The sequence below is a fragment of the Ipomoea nil genome, unplaced genomic scaffold, assembly GCF_001879475.1.
Source record: "Ipomoea nil cultivar Tokyo-kokei standard unplaced genomic scaffold, Asagao_1.1 scaffold0317, whole genome shotgun sequence".
Lineage (NCBI taxonomy): Eukaryota > Viridiplantae > Streptophyta > Magnoliopsida > Solanales > Convolvulaceae > Ipomoea > Ipomoea nil.
The window spans coordinates 5335529-5357930 of record NW_017616745.1 but is presented as its reverse complement, the minus strand read 5'-3'; the positions used below and the strand labels follow the sequence as shown (position 1 = coordinate 5357930).

The following is a 22402-nucleotide window of genomic DNA, read 5'->3' as shown; positions in this document are numbered from 1 at the left end:
TGTATATAAAATGAAACTGAATAACATTTCACATATTTGAGTGTATATTGTACAATGAAGCTGTAATTATATCAAAATGATCATGTAGTTGTGTTTTAATGAAACTATAGTGTATATAAAATAAAATTAAATAACATTTTCACATATTTGAGTCTATAAATATTGAATGAAACTATAGTTATATCGAAATGAAACTGTAGTTGTGTTGAACTGAAACTGCAGTGTATACAAAATGACACTGAATAACAGAGTTACTTTTTATAAAAGGGTGCGAAACGGCGAAAACAAACACTGTTTATTTTCATTTAAAAAAAAAAAGACGCGCGGTGCATAATCGATTATGCACCGCGATGCATAATATAATTTGCCTTTGAGTGCTAATTAAAAATGTCAATAGTCAAAGCCTCATTTGATTCAGTGCTTCGTCAGATGTGATTTATGTTTGAAAATGATTCAAGAATTACGTCAAATCTGGTTTATTATATTGTCTAAATAATTCAAAGATCACGTCAAATGTAATTTATGTCGTCAAAATAATTCAAAACCTTAAATAAAACGAAAAACATCAAATTAAACTCCGTTGGCCGAAGATAGATACATTGTACTACGATGCCACACATTTCTCCCGATCAAACCTTCTACCCACACACTGCTTAAACAATAAATAGAGTTCATAAATCTCTTAAACATTAAACGAGATTATAATTATAATTATAATCATAATGATAATAAGTGATTAACAGTAAGCAAGACATTTCTTGGTGCAGTCCATGGTACAACCGCCGCCGCCGCCGCCGTAGCCGTAGCCCTTCCCGGCGCGGCTATACGCCTTGAAGCACTTCTCCGGGCACCTCAGCGTCTTGCCGTAACACGGGCCCTTTTCCTTGCACACCACCGTCGGTCTCACCGCCCCTCCCTTCGCATACCCTCCTCCGTTCGGGCCTCCGAACCCGGCCCCATACCCGCTCCCAAAATCCGGCATCCCGAAGTCGTTTCCCGGCCCAAAAAACCCCCCCGCAAACCCCCCACCGCCGCCGCTGTCTTTCTCCGCGGTCTTCCCGGAACGCGGATGTTCACGGCGGTGGTGGTGGTGCTTGCCGTGCTTCCGAGTTACCCCGGCGGCATGATGATCTGGGAGCGCAAAGATGGCCGGGATGAGCAAGAGCGCTAGGATGAGTATGGCTTTGGATTTCATCGCTGAAACTCAAAAAGTCTTTGTTCAGAAATGTGGGTAGAGTGGCATTTATTGAGAGAGAGAGAGAGAGAGAGAGAGAGAGAGAATTAAAAAAAAAAAAAAGGCAAAGAAGGATTGCGCGTATATATGGAGATCATAGAGATTCAAGAAAGGATGCACATGTGTCTGATTGGGAGAAGAGTATAGTGTTATAATTGAAGAAGATCATATGGGTGTAAAAGCATTGAAGAGAGGAGAGTGGGTGGCAGGTGTGGAGTGCTTGCAAGAGGCTTTAGACTCGGTTGTCCGCCATTATTACAATGACTGTATATCTCACGTTTCAAACGGAAAATTTTACAATGCTATTATCAGTTAATATTGTTCTCAAAAAGATTGAATCTTCAATTCCAATGATTCCCAAAGTCTTAGCCGGACAGAATATTTGGGAGGAGGTAGAGGTTGCTCTCATTCTATCGTTGGTGAGACTTGATACCGTGTCCTCAAACTTCGCCCCTGTGACCAATTGAGTTGTTCATGTGGGCTAAATTGAGTGTCTATGCCGGCTAAATTGAGTTAATATAGCTTTGAAATTAAAGGAACACTTATATCATGTCATTATAAACAAGTTTTAAGTGAGACATCATATCCACTAGACCAATACTTCTAGGGAGGTTGCGTTATTTGTAATGTTAGGAACATGATGATCATGTGAGATATTTGTAATGTTAGGAGCATGATCATGTGAGAATACAGAATTGTACAAATGAATTGTACTCCGTAGTTGTCAATTTGAGACAATCAATGACTCTAAAATAAGAGGGGAAAAAAATGGATGGTATTTTAGTAATATTATTTCAAATTTTAAATTTTTTCAAAGCTAAAAGTATACCAAGCAATAGTATTACAAAATGCACCAAATAATATTACAAAGCGCATTTAGTGATGCGGAAACTGTAATCGTCTTATGTGCACTTTTACATATCATTGGATGCATTTTTAGACGTATAAATATTGAGATACACTTACGTCTTACGTATCAGTGGATGACCTTATTATTTTACTCGTTACATTTTGTAATTTTACATGATATACTTTTAACATTTAAAACTTGATAATATTTATAAAATTATCACCGATTTTTTTTTTTTTTTTGAAACACTAACCATCCCAGATTGACCACTACCATTTGTCCCCACTTTTTATTTTTAAATTTTAACGTGTTAATTGAATGTAATGTATAGAGATTAACATTTTTATTTCCTTTTCTCTACTCAATGGGTGAAAATGCATGACAAAATGTATATTTCTTGACCGATTAGATAGATTAAAGTCCACTTTCATTATTGTAAGAGTTAATACTCAATTTCGTCCTCGAATATAGTACTTTTTTTGATTTAGTTCTAATTAAATGATTTTTGTGCTTAATTAGATCATCGATACAAATTTGATGGTTGTACTCAATTGAGTCCTCTATTAAGATAGTTTGATAATTTCACCTTTATTAATACACAATTTAGTCCTTGACTATAGTAGTTTTACCCAATTTAGTCTTCGACTATAATGGCGTGTTTGGTTCATGGAATAGGTCGGGGATGGAATACCGTTCCCGGAAATAGACCTATACCATTGCTGTTTTTTTTTTTTTTTTTTTTTTGTCGTTTTATTCAAGGTAATAGCGTTCCCGAGAATGAGCTATTCCCTTTGCAAGGGGAATAACCATTCCTAGGAGCCCCCCTGGTATTAGCTATTCCCAAGTATTTGGGAATAGTTTTAGTACTATAATACCGAAAATACCCTACCACCGCCACCACTGCCTCCGTCTCCGCCACCACCACCATCGCCACCGCCACCACAATCTCCACTGCCACCACCGCCACCACAATCGCCGCCGCCACTACTACCACCGCCACCACCGTCGCCACCGCCACCGCAACCACCACCGCCACCGCCACCGCCACCGCCACCACCACCACCACCAACACCACCACATATTTTTATAAGGGTATTTATGTCTTTTGAAACATATTTCATTCTATTCCTTAAACCAACCAAACACTGTAATATAATTCCTAAAGTCTATTCCTTCCGCGAACCAAACAATAGAATATAATTCATATTCTATTTCTTACCTATTCCATTCCTTATGGAATAACATTCCTATTACCTCAAAATTATTTTGTGAACCAAACGTGCTGTAATAGTTTTACCTAATTTTACTATGTTGACTTCTTTTTTTTTTTTCAATTTAGTCCTTGATATATTGTAATAGTCAAGGACTCAATTGGACAAAACCATCAAAATCGAGAACCTAATTAATCACAAAAAGTTGTTTAAGATTAAATACAAAAAAAAAAAAAATACTATAATCGATGACTAAATTAGATCTTTAACTCATTATTATAATTATTATTTTAAACATCTGATTAAATTGAAAAAAGATTCATGCATGCTATTTTATTCATACTCTATGTGTGTTTCACACCATTTACCTTTAATTTAACACCATAGTATAGCTTATCAGTTATCACTTTATTGTATGAAAACGAATGTGATGAAACAATTCAATAGACTAAATATGGTACCCTCGAGATTTCCCTAAATTGATGAGACAACCAAATTTATTATTTCTTATGTCTCATTTTACATGTCATGTCATGTTTACGTCCGCATGGACAACTTAATTAGTCATATGAGTGAAGTTTGAGAAGAATGGTCAAGAATCGAGTCCCACTAGCAAGCAAAGGTTTAGTCTATGTGGTTCAATTGAGTCACCATGCTTTATATCATCCCATATGCTCTGGGGATTTAACTTTTTGAGAAAAATGTCATGTCATGTTTACTATTCATTGGTCAAGCCAATTTTCTCTTCTTTGCTTATTTCTATTAGCATTTTCTTATAATTTTTAAATTTTTTGTGCTTATTAGTAATATTATGAAAAATTAAATTGTAAATAATTTTAGTCCAACCTCATTAATCAAACCCGACACGATGAAAGAAATACAGTAAAAACATCATAGGCTGGACCCCTAAAACTTAAATTCTAAACCTAAATTCATCTAGAAGGGGACCACCCAATGTAAATGCATTGGCCGGGTTTGCACAACTGCACCAGCAAGATCCAACCAAAATAAGAGTAAACTTATATTTATTTTTGTGCTTAATATTAGTGTCTATCCATCTCATTTAATGTGTTTAATTTAATTAACTAAATTTAATTGAAGTTATTTTTAATTTAATGTTTCAAAATATTATATTTAGAAACTACATTAAAATCACTACTAAACAATAAAAAAATTAAATTTAAAAATAATTCAAATATATTAAAGAAAAATTAGTAAAAAAGAAAAGAATTGATTTGACTAGTAAATATAAACGTGACATGAAAAATGAGATAGAGTGTGTATTAAAGAACCATCACATACATCATTACATTTGTCACTTAAAATAGTCATTTCTAATATGACAATTGCATGTTTAGGTAGTTATTGTACGTTTGCGATTTGTAAGTGACAATTATAGTTATGGTTAGCATTTTTAATTATTAAAAGGTTAACACTGTAAATTTCATGATTAACTAAAATAATGTTTTGTGTTTTATGTAATAAGACTTTGTGAAGTATTGTAAGACTTTTTAGAATAATTTTTAATTCACTTTTTGTCACATTTTTAAAATCTCACTTTCTTCATATTTCTAAGAAATGTGAGATTTTGAGAGATGTGAAATAATTGAAAATATGATAACTTTGAACCAATCTTAACTATTTGAAAAATTTCAATTGTACCTTTAAATTGTAAAAAACTTCATATGAACCTCTAAACTTTTATTTTTATTATTATTATTTTTAAAATGAACTAGATCCCTTTTTTACTTGTAGATTACTTATTATTGTAATAAGTTATTAATGGCATGACACACTAACAATCCAAGGTAGGAGCAGAGTCTTCAGGGTTGGGATACAATCCTTTATTAATGGTATAACTTTCACATACAATATTAATTACTTGTTTGTATAAACGTTGTGTGTACTATTTTAATTTTAATTTTAAAAAAAAAAACTATTTTTTTTTATTGAAATTACAAAGAATGAAAGAAAGAAAGATACTCGGTTGTCTTTAGATTTAGACATCCGCGACGACCATTCGTTGTCAACACAACAACCATAACTAATATTTCATATGGAAGTCATGCCACCAATATCTTGGTTGCAATAATAGGTAAACTACAAGTAAAAGGATAATTTATAAATTTATTGCACTTTTTTAAATAATGGTTCAGGTGTTTATATGTAATTTTTTTCTATTTGGATAATACAATTAAGGTTATGTTTGGCAAACCTAGCTAAAAAGGTAGTTGAAAGTTGAAAAGTAATTTAAAGCTGAAATACTTATAAGCTAGAAGCTGAAAACTGAAAAGCTATATATTAAACTAGTTGATTACCTGATTATTCTTAAAAGTGTTTGGTAAAATTAGCTTTTTGAGAAGCTGATAAATATAAAGAGACTAAAAAGGACATCTTCTTAAAATTTATATAATTTTAAATTTAAATAGGTACAAGTATTTTCAAACCAAAACCTCATTGCGGAGAAAATAAAAACAAGAGGACATACAATTTGTAAACAAAGAACACAATGAATGTTTAGTTGCAAATAAAAAAAAAAAATCATACCAAGATCTAAAGCCAATGAATGTTTAGTTGTATATAGACTATAGTATATATATATATATACGAATCCTTAGATTGTTCTTCCTCTCTACAAATTTGCAGTCTCTATCTATCTCTCTCAGTATCTATGTATGCATACGAGAATCGGCGATGGTGGCGAAGCGGTGGAGGGAGGCTGTATATATATATTTCGCCAGAAGATCAATGGACTTATGAACGGACGATTGGAGTTTGAACTTTAAAAAGTTGCTGGGCGGTGAAGAGAGTTGCGAAAGATGATGTATAAAAATATAGGAGAAGAGAAAATGCTAGTTTTGATTGAGAGGAGTAAATAATGTCATTTATTTATAAAATAATAAGAATAAATATGAAAAAAAATTAGGAAGCTACTAGCTTATTTTTAAACACTACCTAAGGTACCGTTTCAAAATAAGTTCTTACTTTACTAGCTTATTTTAGGAACATTACTAATAGAGCTTATAGTTTATTAATAGCTTAAAATGAGATATAATAAACTCCTAAATAAATTCGGTCAAACAGAGCCTAAAACTTTATTAAATGGTTGAGAACTTATTTGATAAATTTCCCTATATAATAAGTTAGACAAATCTTGTATATCTTGTATATATGACATGCCAAACAACATGCAACCCTACATAAATGAGTGGTAGATTTTTTTTGGGGTGAATGTGAACTTTATTCCCAATAAACAAACATTTACAACTGAAACTAGGGCATACCCTAGTATGAGGACTATGTTGTAACCTCTAAGGAGGTTACGGCCCAAAAGCCCTATCACAAATGGAGCAGTCATTATATCGTGGAACCGCGGTGCATATACACCATAGTTAAAATGGCGCCGTTTTTTAAAGTAAAGAAACGGCACGTCGTTAGTGTTAACGGAACGCGTACTTTTTTGTATGTTAATTACCAACTGACACTACAATATATCAAAATTGACAATGCCTCACGTATTATTTTATATTATCAAATGAAAATGCAGTTATATAAAAATGATACTATAGTTGTGGTGAAATGAAACTGTAATGTATATAAAATGAAACTGAATAACATTTCACATATTTGAGTGTATATTGTACAATGAAGCTGTAATTATATCAAAATGATCATGTAGTTTTGTTTTAATAAAACTGTAGTTTATATAAAATAAAATTAAATAACATTTTCACATATTTGAGTCTATAAATATCAAATGAAACTGTAGATATATTGAAATGAAACTGTAATTGTGTTGAATTGAAACTGCAGTGTATACAAAATGAAATTGAATAACAGAGTTACTTTTTGCAAAAGGGTGCGGAACAACGGCAAACTGATGTCGTTTCTTTTCATTAATCAAAACAACATCGTTTTGATGCGCAGTGCATAATCGATTATGCACCACGTTGCACGATATAATTTGCCCAAATGGAGACAAAATTAATCTCCATATCCTAAAAAATTCCATTAATGAGCCAAACATATTAGGCCCAAACGGGAAGCCCAAACCCCATAACAGTCCCGGTCCAACTGCTCAAATATCAAAACAAATTACAACCCAACCAACTCATCTTTGTGATCAGTCAGAGTTTACCAAAAATGGAAATTCATGTCACGACAAATTATGTCGAATGAAACTATAGTTGTATTGAAATGAAATTACAGTGTTTACAAAAAAAATATTTGAGTGCTTCCTTTCAAAAAAAAATGCAGTGTTTACAAAATGAAACTGAATATGTTATACAATCAAAGTTACTTTTTTGTGGACGGCGCAGAACAGGTGCCGTTTCTTTTAATTAAAAAAAACGACACCGTTTTGATGCCGGGACGACAATGCATTGTGAATTGCGGTCCACAGTTCCGTAACAAATATGGTTACTTGTACTCCAAAATCCAAATGGACCAAATCTTGTTTACTTATGTTATATACTTATAGAGTTAATACCCAAAATCGTCCTCGACTATAGTAGTTTTTCTCAATTTCGTCCTAAACGACTTTGGTGACCTAATATCGTCCCAGACTTTTGTGTTTCGCTCAATTTAGTCCCAGACTTTTGTGTTTTTGCTCAATTTAGTCCCTCATTTGTTATTCTGTCCATTTGGTGTTAAATAAATTGACAATTCAGTAATTTTAATATTGGCATCTCTTTACTCATAGACAAGTGAAATGCGAAATCCTTTTTTTTTTTACGAATTTCTCCCAGAATTACTCCTACAACTGCGAATATAAAATTTGATTTGCAGGTCCGGGAGTAATTCTGGGTGTAATTCGTACAAGAAAGAGGAATTTCGCACTTCACAAGTTGAAAGTAAAGAGAGATCAATATTGACATTACTGAACTGTCCCTTAATTTAACACCAATTTGACGGAATAACAAATGGAGGACTAAATTGAGCGAAACGCAAAAGTCTGGGACGATATTAGGTCAAAAACTCACAACATAGAGTTAATACCCAAAATCGTCCTCGACTATAGTAGTTTTTCTCAATTTCGTCCTAAACGACTTTGGTGACCTAATATCGTCCCAGACTTTTGTGTTTCGCTCAATTTAGTCCCAGACTTTTGTGTTTTTGCTCAATTTAGTCCCTCATTTGTTATTCTGTCCATTTGGTGTTAAATAAATAGACAATTCAGTAATTTTAATATTGGCATCTCTTTACTCATAGACATGTGAAATGCGAAATCCTTTTTTTTTTTTTTACGAATTTCTCCTAGAATTACTCCTAAAACTGCGAATATAAAATTTGATTTGCAGGTCCGGGAGTAATTCTGGGTGTAATTCGTACAAGAAAGAGGAATTTCGCACTTCACAAGTTGAAAGTAAAGAGAGATCAATATTGACATTACTGAACTGTCCCTTAATTTAACACCAATTTGACGGAATAACAAATGGAGGACTAAATTGAGCGAAACACAAAAGTCTGGGACGATATTAGGTCACCAAAGTCGTTTAGGACGAAATTGAGAAAAACCACTATAGTCGAGGACGATTTTGGGTATTAACTCTATACTTATATATTTACTTATTTTTTAAATCTGATTTAAGTACATTATTTGTGTTCATACTTCATAGACACAAAATTTCACAACACAAGACACCGTAAATTCATAAGCATAATTACTAATTTGCTTTGGGTATAAAATTCATACTTGAAGTAAAGAATTTTATAACACAAAACATAAAAAACTCACAACATAAGATACATGCACATACACCAAAGTCCACAGTGCACTGTAAAATCTGGTCCATAGTGTATAAGGATTGTGAATTGTGATGCTGGTGATACTAGGAGGAACAACGACGTACCATCATCTTCAGACCAAGCAACATCAGGAACAAGACAGGAAGAAATGGCCTCTGATTTGATCTTAAGTTGGCGTTTTCATGGAAGAGGATATGTGGCGGTTTCATGAGTTAACTGTCTGTAGACACTTAAATTTTGATAAATATTGATTATTTATCAATATTAGTATATTTGAATATATTTGAAATATTTTGGATAATATTGATATTATCTAATTTGTTAATTAGATAATATCAAAAGAGTTTGAGCTTATCAAAACTCTCTATCCTACAGCTATAAATAGGAGCTCTCATTTGTATGTAATCACACACATCCTAGGAAAAGTGATGTAAACATCTAGAAAAATATTATTCAGGATCACATAAAAATGTGATACTGAAAGTAGAAGTCCCTCCTCCTTAATGATCATGCCTATGCCTATTGATCCAAACCTCCATTGAAGATCAAGCCATTTGAATCCGGAGGCCCTTCAAGAAGAACACGCTATATATTCAAGCCCTTCTTTGAAGATCAAGCCACTTGAAACCCGGAGGCCCTTCAATGCTGGAGTGTTCAAGACATCAATTAAAGAATCAGAGGATCATCCAGAGACTTGTACCCACACCCCTTGATACTTGATATGTAAACCAGAACTTTGAATTTCTAAATATATATTCAATTTTCTTTGTTTACACTGTCATCATCATCTTGTCATGGATTTTGAAGGTTTTATCACTTCGCAATTACTATTGCCGCCGCAGCAATGATTTGGTTTAACTTTAAGAATCTAAGATATTCTGATTGGAGATGTAACATCTCCTAATATGTACGAGCAGGAATGGAGGCAGGATTAGGCGGATTGAAGAATGAATAATTAAAAATATTAATATTCATTTAATATATTTTAAAATACATAATTACATTACAAATCTATTAAAATTTAAAATGTTTTTATATATCACGGAAATCATTTATAATTGAATCTATATTAAATTATTTTACAATTTTCTTTTCAATATATACTAACAAACAATCATTAAGAAATTGATCATCCATCTTTGTTGTGAGGTCATGACAGAAAAAAACTTAAATTCTGTATTCTTTAACCGGATCGTTTTTGGTTCATCAACCGGCGGCCGTGTTGGTCGGCGGTAGCGGTGGATTTACGGCGGTTGACGGATGGTGGTATTCCGTATTTATTGTCCGATAGGGAGGCAGTATATATGTTGGGAATTGGGATAACTAACTTAATTGCCAGTTTTCCAAAAAAAAAAAAAAAAAAACAAGTTGCGCTATTTTCTTATTATTTGACCTTTTTAGAACCCTAACTCATTACCTTTTTGGTCCATCTTATATTATCAGTCCAAACCATTTATTTTGACCATTCACGGAACCGTACCCACCTAACTTGAAAATTGAAAAACTAATCATTAAACAGTTAGGAACAGAAGTACTAATTAACGGATTGAGATAATAAGTGCAGTGTTTAGGCAGGGAGTAAATAATGAGATATATAACACGTACTCCATAAATTCAACAAACAGAAGTAGATAAATATAGTAATACAAATAGTTTTCACAAAAAAAAAAAAGTAATACAAATATGATCTGATCTGTGATTGTATAGCAGCAGCGTTATGAAAAGTATAATGAAAATTAGGGGTAGGAAATTCAAGGTTTTGACCCGGTTAACCCGATTCCGGTCGGATTCGACCGTTAATGGGTGAACTCGAACCACTTGCACTCACCCTTAAGATTCGACGGATAACCGGTTGAACTTGACCCTGATTTGTGCCTACCCCTAATGAAAATGATCCTTGCCTTGCCTTAGATTCGACGGTTAACCGGTCGAACTCGAACCCGACCTGTGCCCACCTTCATTCTAGCTTGAACCGGGTGCCTCGAACCCGAACCGGGCGGTAATCAAAATCGGAAGCGAGAAGAAGCCGCCGACGATCTCCATGAGCTGCTGGGCTTTGCTTTCGTGGTTCGTCCATTAAGAGTCGGCTTTGGTGAGAATCTAGTAATCTCCGACGCCGGCGATCTCCATGAGCCGTTGGGCTTTGCTTTCGTGGTTCCTCCATTAAGAGTCGGCTGTGGTCATTCCGTCCAGAATCTGGCGCCGGAGTCGCTGGACTTTGCTCCGATAAGAGGTACCTGTGGGCATTCCGTCCAGAATCTGGGGCCGGAATCGCTGGACTTTGCTCCGATAAGAGGTACCTGTGGGCATTCCATCCAGAATCTGGGGCCGGAATCGCTGGACTTTGCTCCGATAAGAGGTACCTGTGGGCATTCCGTCCAGAATCTGGGGCCGGAATCGCTGGACTTTGCTCGGATAAGAGTTCCCTGTGGGCATTCCGTCCAAAATCTGGCGCCAGAATCGCTGGATTTTCCTCCGATAAGAGTTCCATGCTCTTCCGTATTTCGTCCATCAAGATTTTCCTGCGGTCATCAAAACCAGAACCTAACCCCCAATCTCCATGAGCCACTGGGCTTTGCCTTTGTTGAGTGTGGATCAATAGTCGCCGGCAGTGATGGATGGAGACATCTGCAGAGGAGCTAATCAAATATTGGGCCACTGTTAGAATGAAGATGAAGATGATGAGGAGAGAGTGGGTGTTACGCATTTTTTTTCTTCTTCTGAGAATCTGAGATACTCTTACAGCAGATATATAACTATATTTCATGGACATTCTCATCATTTACTTTTATTCAAAGGCGGTAGCGTTTTTTTTATTTTTTTTAATTCCTTTCCAAAAAAAAACCTCTTTCTAGTCTCCACCGCCTTTGAAATTGGCATCGGTCGGCCCCACCGACTAATCGGTATGTTTATAATTATGTCATATCAGATGTTAAGAGAAAATTTCAATTTTGGTCCATTGATTATTTGGGTTGTGTTAATTGCAACACTTGACTTTCAAAAATGTTTATTTAGTACCTTGACTATGCAATTTCTATCAATTTTAGTCACGTCGGCCAAATTATCGGCCAAATCTCACCGGAAAAATTTAATAGGTCAATTTATGAGGGTATTTTAGTAATTTTACTCCTCCTTTTTCTTCTCCGATGAGCTTTTCCATTTCCGGCGAGTTTTTTCTCCATTTCCGGCGATGTTCTTCAGCCGGCGCTGTCAGAAACTACGGTCGATTTTGTGTTGGCCAGATCAAGTGCACTTTATTAATTGTATTGCTGTGCTGCAAATGCTATCTTTTAGAATTGTTATTTGAATTGGGTTTTGTGTTGGTTTTAAAATACCGTAAACTAGGATATATCTAGAAGAACCACCGGCCAAAAGATAGATCTGGAAGGATTAAGACTTCGTTTAGGCGTATGGTACGAGGAATTCGATCCCCAAATTCAGATATTATTGACAGCACTAATATATACAGTCGCCGGAAATGGAGAAGAAACTCGCCGGAAATGGAAAAGCTCATCGGAGAAGAAAAAGGGGGAGTAAAATTACTAAAATAGCCTCATAAATTGACCTATTAAAATTTTCCGGTGAGATTTGGCCGGCAATTTGGCCGACGTGACCAAAATTGATAGAAATTGCATAGTCAAGGTACTAAATAAACATTTTTGAAAGTCAAGTGTTGCAATTAACACAACCCCAATAGTCAGTGGACCAAAATTGAAATTTTCTCCAGATGTTAATTCAATCCAAGTAAGTAGGGTACGATACTTTATAGCTGGTGTTCTGGATGGTAATGGCTTATGGCCGTATGGGAACAAGATTTAGCGATTGGCCTATAAGTGGGGGTCAAAATGTTACAAATTTATTGTTTTTGAAGGTCAGAGTGTAATTTTTAATGCAGATGTGGTTTGCCTATTGAAGTTGGAAATTTATAGTCCAGTACTATTGTATAGAGACTTGTCTTATATCAAGGTTGGTTTTGAGGGTGGTTGTGATGGGCACCCGTTCTGAGCTCGACATTGAAAGGGATTTAGATTTGATTTTTTATATTTTGATAGAGTTAAAAAAATGTTTGTATATATAAAAATTGACAGTTGTTAATTTGTTATATTATGGACTAAGCAATGCAGACCAGATCTAAAATATACGATTTACATACTTAATGTTCACAATTTACATACTAAATATTCATAATTTATCTTTTATAAAATTATGAACATTTAGTATATAAATTGGATATTTGAACTCGAGTCCACAGAATAATTTATCAAAGATTTGAATCAATGAATTCAAAATTATTTATTAGTTTTAAATTTACTTAATAATTACAATAATTTGATATACGTATCTCCGTAAATAGATATATATTAGCGAGCATTAAATTAATTTATAATTACACTTTATATAAGGACTCAAAGTTCAAATGACAATACTCAAAAGCTATTTTAATTTTTTTAATAACAAATTATATATTTACAAAAATTTAAAATTATTATTTAATTATTTTCAATTAACCTATACCATCTTTTAATTTTATTTATTAAAAATCCTTATTTTTATTTTGCTCCAAACCTATCATTTGATTTAGCCTAGTTTTATATTAGGCCATCCCCAATAGGGGGATTTTGCACGAGATTTAAGAAAAAAGTGAGGATGTGGAAGGGAGAGGAGAGAGGAGAGAGAGGGATGAATTGCTTGCAGTAAGTTGGGGATTTTGGTCGGGAATGGGTCCCACATAATTATTGTTAGGCACTTGTTTAGCGCGTTGGGCACAAATTGTGGCTATCTCCATTTTTTTTGTTTCAGATGGGTGCAAAGTGACTGACAAATCAGAATAAGCGCGTGAGCACTTTTTTTTTTCCTCATTTTTTTTGTTTTCTTTTATTTTTTTTTTCTTTTTCCCTCTTCTACTATTTTCTCTCTCCTAATCACACCTGCAAAATCCCCTCAAAAACTTACCACTATTGAGGATGCCCTTAGTAGAATCTTTCCATGGAACTAGTCAGCGATACTAAAATCTTTTCCCAATCACTTTTTTTCCTCGGGACTAAAATTCTAGGAAGTACATGTGGCTGAAGACAGGAAAGTGGGTGGAAGGTGTGGACTGTGAAGTTACCACTACCTTTTTTTTTTTTTTTTTTTTTAAAAAAAAAAAAAAAACAGTAGGTGCAAAATGCATGACAAAATGATTTGTCCTCATCTTTATTTGTAATGTGAATATGTGATAATTGATTGTAATGTGTAGAGATTAATATTTTTATTTCTTTTTATTATAATCAATAGGTGCAAATGCATGACAAAATGCGATATAATAAGTATAAGAGTAAAAGACATTTTTGGTCCTAGACTTATAGTGACTTGGACAATTTTAGTTCTTTATAAAAAAATTTGTCATTTTATGGACAGAGTTATTGTGGCGAGGACATTTTTGGTCCTCCGTCTATATTTTTGTTAGATAACCGTCTGAGAGAGGGGTAATTACGTCAATTTAGGCTATCTCCTTCAATCTATTATATCTATGTGTGTTTTGTTTTCTTCTCGGTCATAATTCGAAGGAGTCGAAGAGTCCAAATTGCAGTAAAGGCATGGTTGTGGGCAGAGCATTTCGTAGTGCAAAACTACAAATAAATGAGGGTCAGAGTAAAGGCATGGTTGTGGGACCAAAATCGTCCATCTCACAATAAAGAGATACCTAAATTGACGTAATTGCCCCTCTCTCATACGGTTATCTAACAGAAATATAGACGGAGGACCAAAAATGTCATCGCCACAATAACTCTGTCCATAAAATGGCAAATTTTTTTATAAAGGACTAAAATTGTCCAAGCCACTATAAGTCTAGGACCAAAAATGTCTTTTACTCTAAGTATAAATAAAGGTTGGTACTCTTTATTTATGTCTGTTTTTCTATTTTTTTTATACATTAATAAAAATTGTACTATATAATTTTTTGAACAACAATGCTCCTACCGTTATAACTTTCGTTATATATTTTCATTATTGTTACCACACACTTACATTCACCATATATTTTCTTCCATTCTTTAATAATAATAATAATAATAATAATAATAATAATAATATAGAACAAATTACACTTTGGGTCCTGTGAGTATTAGGGTACTGGCAATTTGAGTACAGGACTTTCAAAACTCTCAATTTAAACCTTTATCTATTCATTTTTTGGCAGTTTTGGTCCTCCGGACCAAATTGCCGGCCAAAATTGGCCGGAAAATTATTTAATCGTTCGAATTGTTTTTGGGTGAGGGTAAAAACGTCATTTGTTATTGTATTTGGGGGGAAAACACCTTCCGGTCTTTTAGTCAACAACACCACTTGCAATTTGGGGGGAAAGCAACGAATTTGGGGGGAAAATCCAAAGAACTTCATCTTCCACTACTGGAGCAGCGATTGTGTGAAGTGGTCTGGAGCTTCGATTGTGGACATCATCTTCTGGGTTTGGAGAGGGCGAGCTTCATCATCTGCGACTGGAATGGGTCTACAACTACGTAAGAAATTTTTTTTTCGGAGTTTAAATGTGAAGAAATTGAAAGTGTCTGAGCGTATTTGTTGTTTGGGTTGCCTATTTTTTGTGTGTGTGGAGTTGAATGCAAGTTTCTGCATATCTAGGGTTTTGTCCTGGGCTTTATATATGCATAGAATAGGGTTATGTAGTGTTGTTTTGTTCTGCGGGGACCACCACTAAGTTTCTGCAAGTATTATTGTGTTGTGTTGTGTTGTGTGGGCACCACCACTATACTAATACTTTTGTCAAGATTCCATGTGCATAAACTGGGAGTTGGAGCAATTTCTGTATACCTTTATTGCTTTGTGGTCTGTGGGGTCCAGTATGTTGACTATTGTATGTGTAAATGGTTTCTTTACAGGGGATGGAGTTGGTCCTTTTTCTGTTTGCCTTTTCCATAATGGAGTAATAAATAGGGTAGGTGAGGTTAAATATATGGGTGGTGATGTAGAGGTTTATGACAGAATGGAAGCTAGGGAAATTTGTTTACAAATGTTGAAGGATATGATTAAAAATTTAGGGTATAGTGAAGTAGGAGCACTAATATATTGCCTTTCCAATGATGGTTTGAAGTTGCTGCAATCTGACATGGATGTAATAACAATATTGAATGAGGACAACCCAGGCAATATGTTGGAGTTTTGGGTTGAAACAATGGATGAGGTGGACTTGGTTGATGCTGATATGGAAGTACTGGAGACAGAAAGTGATTGGGAAAATGCAATTGAGGTAGAGTGTTTGAAGGTAGAAGAGCAGGTTGCAGAACAGCAGAAGGTGGCAGAAAAGCAGAAGGCTGCAAATGCAGAAGCTAGAGCTGTGGATGATGCTTTTGTGGAAAATAGGAAAACAAAAAAAGTTAAGACCAATGATGAGGTGGAAATTAAGTTTTCAGATGAGGAGTCAATTGTTGATTCTGATAGTGATGTTGAGGGTAAGTGGCCTATATTTAGAGCTGCAACAGACATGAAGGACCCACAGTTTAGGTTAGGAATGACTTTTGCATCTAAACAACAGTTTAGAGAGGCTGTGCAAAATTATGCTTTCAATAATGGCAAAGAGATTAAAACTCTGAAAAATGACAAGGAGAGGGTAATTGTTAAATGTACACAGGAGGGGTGTCCTTGGAGAATAGGGTTGAGGAAAGTACTTGGTTCAATGACATGGAGGATTTTGAATATGACAGATGAACATGAAGGCTGTAGTTGGGTATGGGAAAATGGTATGGTTAAGTCTAATGTGGTGGCTAAAAGGTGGTTAACTGAATTGCAAGACCATCCTGATTGGATGATGAGGAAGTTCAAGGATAAGGTGTGCAGTCAGGAGGGTTTTTATGTTAGCAATTCACAGGCCTATAGGGCTATTTGGAAGGCAAAGAAGCTAAGGCAAGGTAAAGTGGAAGATACCTTTAAGAAGATATGGAGTTATAAGGCAGAAATAGAAAGAACAAACCCCAAGACAACCTGTCCTGTAAAACTCAGTGACCTAACTGATGAAAGTGGCAATTCTAGGTTTTTGAGAATGTATGTGTGTTGGGAAGCTAGCAAGCAAGGATTCAAGCACTGTAGAAGAATAATAGGTTTAGATGGGTGTCACCTTAGAACTGAAACTGGTGGGATGCTACTAACAGCTGTTAGTATTGATGGCAATGATAGTATATTTCCACTAGCATATGCTATTGTGGAAGGGGAGAAAAAGGAATCTTGGACATGGTTTCTACAACTTCTGAAAACTGATTTGGAAATAACTAGAGGTGTTGAGGATGAATATTGCTTCATTAGTGATAAACAGAAAGGGTTGATTCCTGCATTTGAGAGTGAGCTACCTGGTGTGGAGAATAGATTCTGTGTGAGGCACCTTCATGCAAATATGAAGGTGGCAGGTTTCCAAGGAAAGGCCCTTAAGGACTGCCTGTGGGCTTGTGCTAGGGCAACCACTTTGAATGCATTCAATGTTGAATTAAGTAAACTTAGGGGCTTAGATGAAGATGCATACCAATGGCTTGGTGATAAGAGTCCAACAGAGTGGTCTAGATCTCACTTTTCTACACAGTCTCATTGTGACATGTTGGTTAATAACATCTGTGAGTCATGGAATGGATCTATAAGGGATGCAAGGGACAAACCCATTATTGAATGTCTTGAAATACTAAGGAAAATGTTGATGGGCAAGTTCTTTGAGAAAAGACAAAAAGCTGCAGAGTGGAAAGCCTTGCTATGTCCTGCAATTGTGAGAAAGCTTAAGAAAATTGAGAAGGATGCATCAACATACCATGCAACACAATGTGATTTCCATAAGTTTGAAGTAAGCCATTTATATGGGGATCAACAAGAGGTTGATCTGGAAGCAAAAAAGTGTTCCTGTAGGGTTTGGGACCTAACTGGCATTCCATGCAAACATGCCATTTGTGCTATATGGAAAAAGCATGGAAAGGGTTCAGTTACTGACTATGTCCATCCCTGCTACTCCAAAGAGACCTACTTGAAGGTATATGGTGGTTGTATCAACCCTATGACAGGTCCAGATGATTGGCCACAATGTGACAGAACCCCACCATTGCCTCCTTTGTATACTGCCAAGGTATATATGCTTTGCCTAGTCATTAATGTGTTCTTATTCTATTCACTTTATCTTGACTAAATTGATTTGCAGGTTGGGAGGCCCAAAAAGCAAAGGGCAAGGTCAGCTGCTGAATTGACAATAGATGGAAAGTATGTGTCCAGACAACACATTCAGTTACATTGTGGACTGTGCAGGCAACCTGGCCACAATGCAAGGAAATGTCCTACAAATCCAAATAAAAAGGTTTACTTTGTGGCCTCTCATTAGATATTCAACTACATTTCCTAGTTTTGGTGTATTATGCCTGAGTTTACTTATCATGTTTCTTTGTTTTTTCCCAGTTGAAGCCAAAAAAAAGATTCATCTATAGTGCAAGACAAATCCCCATCCACCTTCCTTCAGGGCACAACCAGCCTCATGAGGGTGTAGCTGAGACAGAAGACCACTTTCCCTCTGGTGACCAGCAGCAGCAGGAGCTAGATGACCTACCAGCAGCACAGCAGCTAGATGAGCAGGACCAAAGCCAATCCAAGGACAGTAAGGGCAAAAGGAAATTGAGGCCCTCCAATAGGAAAAAACCCTATTATACCAGGAGCAAGACCACCTTCAAATCCAAGTTCTTTGGAAATAAGGGTGAACCAATTGACCTTGAGTGATTGCCAACTAGGTGCTTGTTAGGTTGCCTTATGATTGTGTTTTGAAACATGATGGATAAGTTAAGGTCTTAATGGTTTTTGTTGTTTTGTTTAAACTGTGTTTTTGTTGTGTTAGCTGTTTTGTATCAAACTAATCAATGTACACTGCTTTTTTGTGAATGGTAATGCAGCATGTGATTTCCATAAGTTTGTCCAACATACATATCCAACCACAATTCATACATGAATGGTAATGCAGGACCAAAAGCCTGGAATTCATTCAGTAACATATATATCCAAAAACCAAGACTAATTCCTTAATGACCAAAACCAACCACAATTCATACATGAACAAAACCAACCACAATTCATACATGAACAAAACCAACCAAACTACATACATTACCAAACCCTACTACCAACTACTGCTACAAATAACACAATCAAGACTACTAACACCTTGTTCATGGACTTCAAACCTTGTTCACTTCTAAGTTTCGAATTCAATTTTCGTATCTCTTCATCTTGTCGGTTGATGCGTTTTAGCAATCCTGGAATTATTCGCTTTGAACGATAGCACATTGGAGTATCATACCAATCAATAAAACCACATCCCACCTTCCTCTGCAATAATAAACAAAATGCAAAACAAAACTGTGATTAAAGTAATTCCTAAAACAGAAAATATCTAGAAATTTGATGTTCATAAATTAGGGTTTGAAACTAATTTAAACAACACAAAAAAAAAAAAACCCAAATTGAGCATTTCGTAGGTATACACAAAAATTAGACTTTCAAAAGTAATTAACTTACATTACCACCCACGCATTGCCAAAATCTACGACCTGGGTTCTCAGCTGTCCATGAAGTGCGTATCTTCAGTTGCTCACCACACCTACAATGGACAATTGGAAACCTTTCCCCAAATTCATAAAACTCGTTGCCATGATTAGAAGAAGAAGATGATGAATACGAATTAGCCATTGATTGCAAGCGGAGGAGGTCGAGCAGGAGTGCAGACGCCGTCGAGGAAACCGGTCGGAAGGTGGAGTAATAAATACGCCGTCGAGGAAACCGTCGAGCAGCCGTCGAAGACAATCTCCCTCTGGTGACCGTTTTTTAGCCCAACACGAGGTGGTCCCCAAATAAATACAATAACAAATGACGTTTTTACCCTCACCCAAAAACAATTCGAACGATTAAATAATTTTCCGGCCAATTTTGGCCGGCAATTTGGTCCGGAGGACCAAAACTGCCAAAAAATGAATAGATAAAGGTTTAAATTGAGAGTTTTGAAAGTCCTGTACTCAAATTGCCAGTACCCTAATACTCACAGGACCCAAAGTGTAATTTGTTCTAATAATATATGTATGTAGATATTATATTATAATATGTAAGAAATAAATTTGATTTTATTTACATTTTAGTTTTTTTTTTTTTTTGAATGTTACACAATATCATTACGCATGTTCCAAATAGCCGCCATTTTGATAGCACAATCAACATCTTGAGAAGCCAATATATAATCTCCCATGCTTGACAAGCGGTAGGCCATCAAAATGTTATTAGATTCCCATCCTTGACATGTTCAACCGTTTCGTATGCATGGTTACAAAACACACAACCACCCCCCCCCCCCCCACCCAAACATGCTTGGTCTTCAGAGTTTCTTTAAACGGAATGATATCTCGCATACACCGCCATAAAAAGGATGGGAATATAGATTGTATAGTATTGATTCTATTGAATACCAAAGTCTGAGAGTATAGATATATACAGACACGAAATAGAGTTTTAGTCTAATACTAATAATGTAGTCCTAATACTTCTCTCAAGTACAAGGTTGGCTAGCCAAAACTTTGAATTTGTGACGGAGTGAATTAAAACGTACAGACGAAAGAGGTTTAGTAAAAATATCGCTATATGATCTTTGGTTGAAATAAAGTGAACTTGCAACTCCTTCTTAGCCGCTTTATCGCGAACGAAGTGATAGTCGATCTCAATGTGCTTCGTGCGAGCATGAAACACAGGATTATCACATAAGTAAGTGGCTCCCAGATTGTCACACCAGAGTTTAGGCGCAGAAGTAGGAGAAATATCAATCTCCTTCATCAGAGAGACGAGCCAAGTGACCTCAGCAGAAACATCAGCCAGCCCCTTGTATTCAGCTTCAGTCGAGGAACGAGCCACAATGCGATGTTTGCGACGTACCCAGGAGATAAGATTGTTCTCCAAAAACACCGCAAAACCACTGGTTGACTTCCGGTCATCCGGATCACCAGCCCAATCCGCATCAGAATATGCATGAATGTCAAGACAGGCAGACGATGACATATGAAGACCAAGATTGAGTGTCCCGTTAACATACCGTAACACCCTCTTGAGTGTTGCCCAGTCAGTAGTAGTAGGAGAATGCATGTGCTGACACAGACGATTGACTACATAAGATAGATCAGGACGAGTTACCATAAGATACTGTAGAGCACCTGCAAGACTGCGATACTGAGTGGGGTCAGCATACGGCACCTCAGCACCACTCACGGCTTTGGTGGTTGAAATAGGCGTGGACACGGGCTTGCAATCCACCATACCTGCTCGCTTGAGAATATCATTCATGTACCGCTGCTGAGATAAGAGCATGCCCCCAGATAATGGAACAGTCTCAATACCCAAAAAAAAGAGGAAGGCACACCCATGTCACGAACTTTAAACTCAAGTGCCAATTTATTAATAAGAGTAGCCACATGATTTGAATCAGAACCCATAACTAAAATTTCATCCACATAAACCAGAAAATATAACCGAGAATTGCCATGCGAATAAACAAATAAGGAGACAACAGTTTTGGAAGGCAAGAAGCCCACAGAAACCAGAAAATCATATAGCCGTGTGAACTAGGCACGAGGTGCTTGTTTAAGCCCATATAGAGAACGCTGAAGCAAGCACACATGTCCGGGCATCGTTTTGTTCCCATAGCCAGGCGGCTAGCGCATATACACAGTCTCGGTCAAGTGGTCATTCAGAAAAGCATTGTGGATGTCCAACTGACGAATAGTCCTTCCACGAGAAATTCCTAAGGATAAAAGAAGACATACCGTGGTCGGCTTAACCACAGGACTGAAAGTCTCAAAGAAGTCCTCCCCAGTAACCTGATTAAAACCCTTGGTAACTAACCGAGCTTTGTGCCGCTCAATTGAACCATCAAATTTTCTCTTGGTTCTAAACACCCACTTGCAACCAACCACATTCATACTGATTCAAAAGGGACAAGCCGACATGTATTATTATGTACCAGTGCATTAAATTCTAAGTCCATCGCATCCCGCCATTCGGAATATTTAACCGCCTGAGAGTAACAGGTAGGCTCAGCAGTCACGGTAGTGTTTAATGCAACATGCTCATACTGCCCCATGCTTCGTGTTGCCATGACATGAGATCGACCACTCGTAGAGGAGACCGCACGGTGAGACCGGCCACGGGGCCGACCACGCTGCCGGGCAGCCGACTACTCCGTCACTGTCCGCTCGGTGGATACGGACTCGGCAAGGGCAGCAAGCTAGCGAGGCGAGACCGCGGGTTTGGTGATGGGCAGGGCTGTGGCGTCGTCCATATCATCAACAGCAATTACGTGCGCAACCGCCCATG

At 36.3% G+C, this 22402-nt stretch overlaps 4 protein-coding genes across 4 annotated transcripts; 1 reads left to right on the top strand and 3 right to left on the bottom strand.

Annotated features, from left to right (window-relative positions):
* Positions 1-490: 490 nt before the first annotated feature.
* LOC109165109 (ATP-dependent RNA helicase A-like) lies at positions 491-1414 on the bottom strand. The gene has a single exon (XM_019313739.1). The coding sequence runs from the start codon at positions 1193-1195 to the stop codon at positions 737-739; it is 459 nt and encodes a 152-aa protein (XP_019169284.1). The 5' UTR covers positions 1196-1414; the 3' UTR covers positions 491-736.
* Positions 1415-10629: 9215 nt separating this feature from the next.
* Positions 10630-11752, bottom strand: LOC109167104. The gene is made up of 2 exons (XM_019316032.1): positions 11492-11752; positions 10630-11428 (listed from the first exon to the last, which is right to left on the bottom strand). The coding sequence occupies exons 1-2, from the start codon at positions 11748-11750 to the stop codon at positions 11001-11003; spliced, it is 687 nt and encodes a 228-aa protein (XP_019171577.1). The 5' UTR covers positions 11751-11752; the 3' UTR covers positions 10630-11000.
* A 4246-nt stretch (positions 11753-15998) lies between these two features.
* On the top strand, positions 15999-18778 carry LOC109166486. Its single transcript, XM_019315438.1, has 3 exons — positions 15999-18140; positions 18213-18365; positions 18464-18778. The coding sequence occupies exons 1-3, from the start codon at positions 15999-16001 to the stop codon at positions 18776-18778; spliced, it is 2610 nt and encodes an 869-aa protein (XP_019170983.1).
* Positions 18779-19159: 381 nt separating this feature from the next.
* LOC109166480 lies at positions 19160-22169 on the bottom strand. The gene is made up of 5 exons (XM_019315433.1): positions 22050-22169; positions 21853-21987; positions 20826-21379; positions 19571-19652; positions 19160-19381 (listed from the first exon to the last, which is right to left on the bottom strand). The coding sequence occupies exons 1-5, from the start codon at positions 22167-22169 to the stop codon at positions 19160-19162; spliced, it is 1113 nt and encodes a 370-aa protein (XP_019170978.1).
* Positions 22170-22402: the final 233 nt, after the last annotated feature.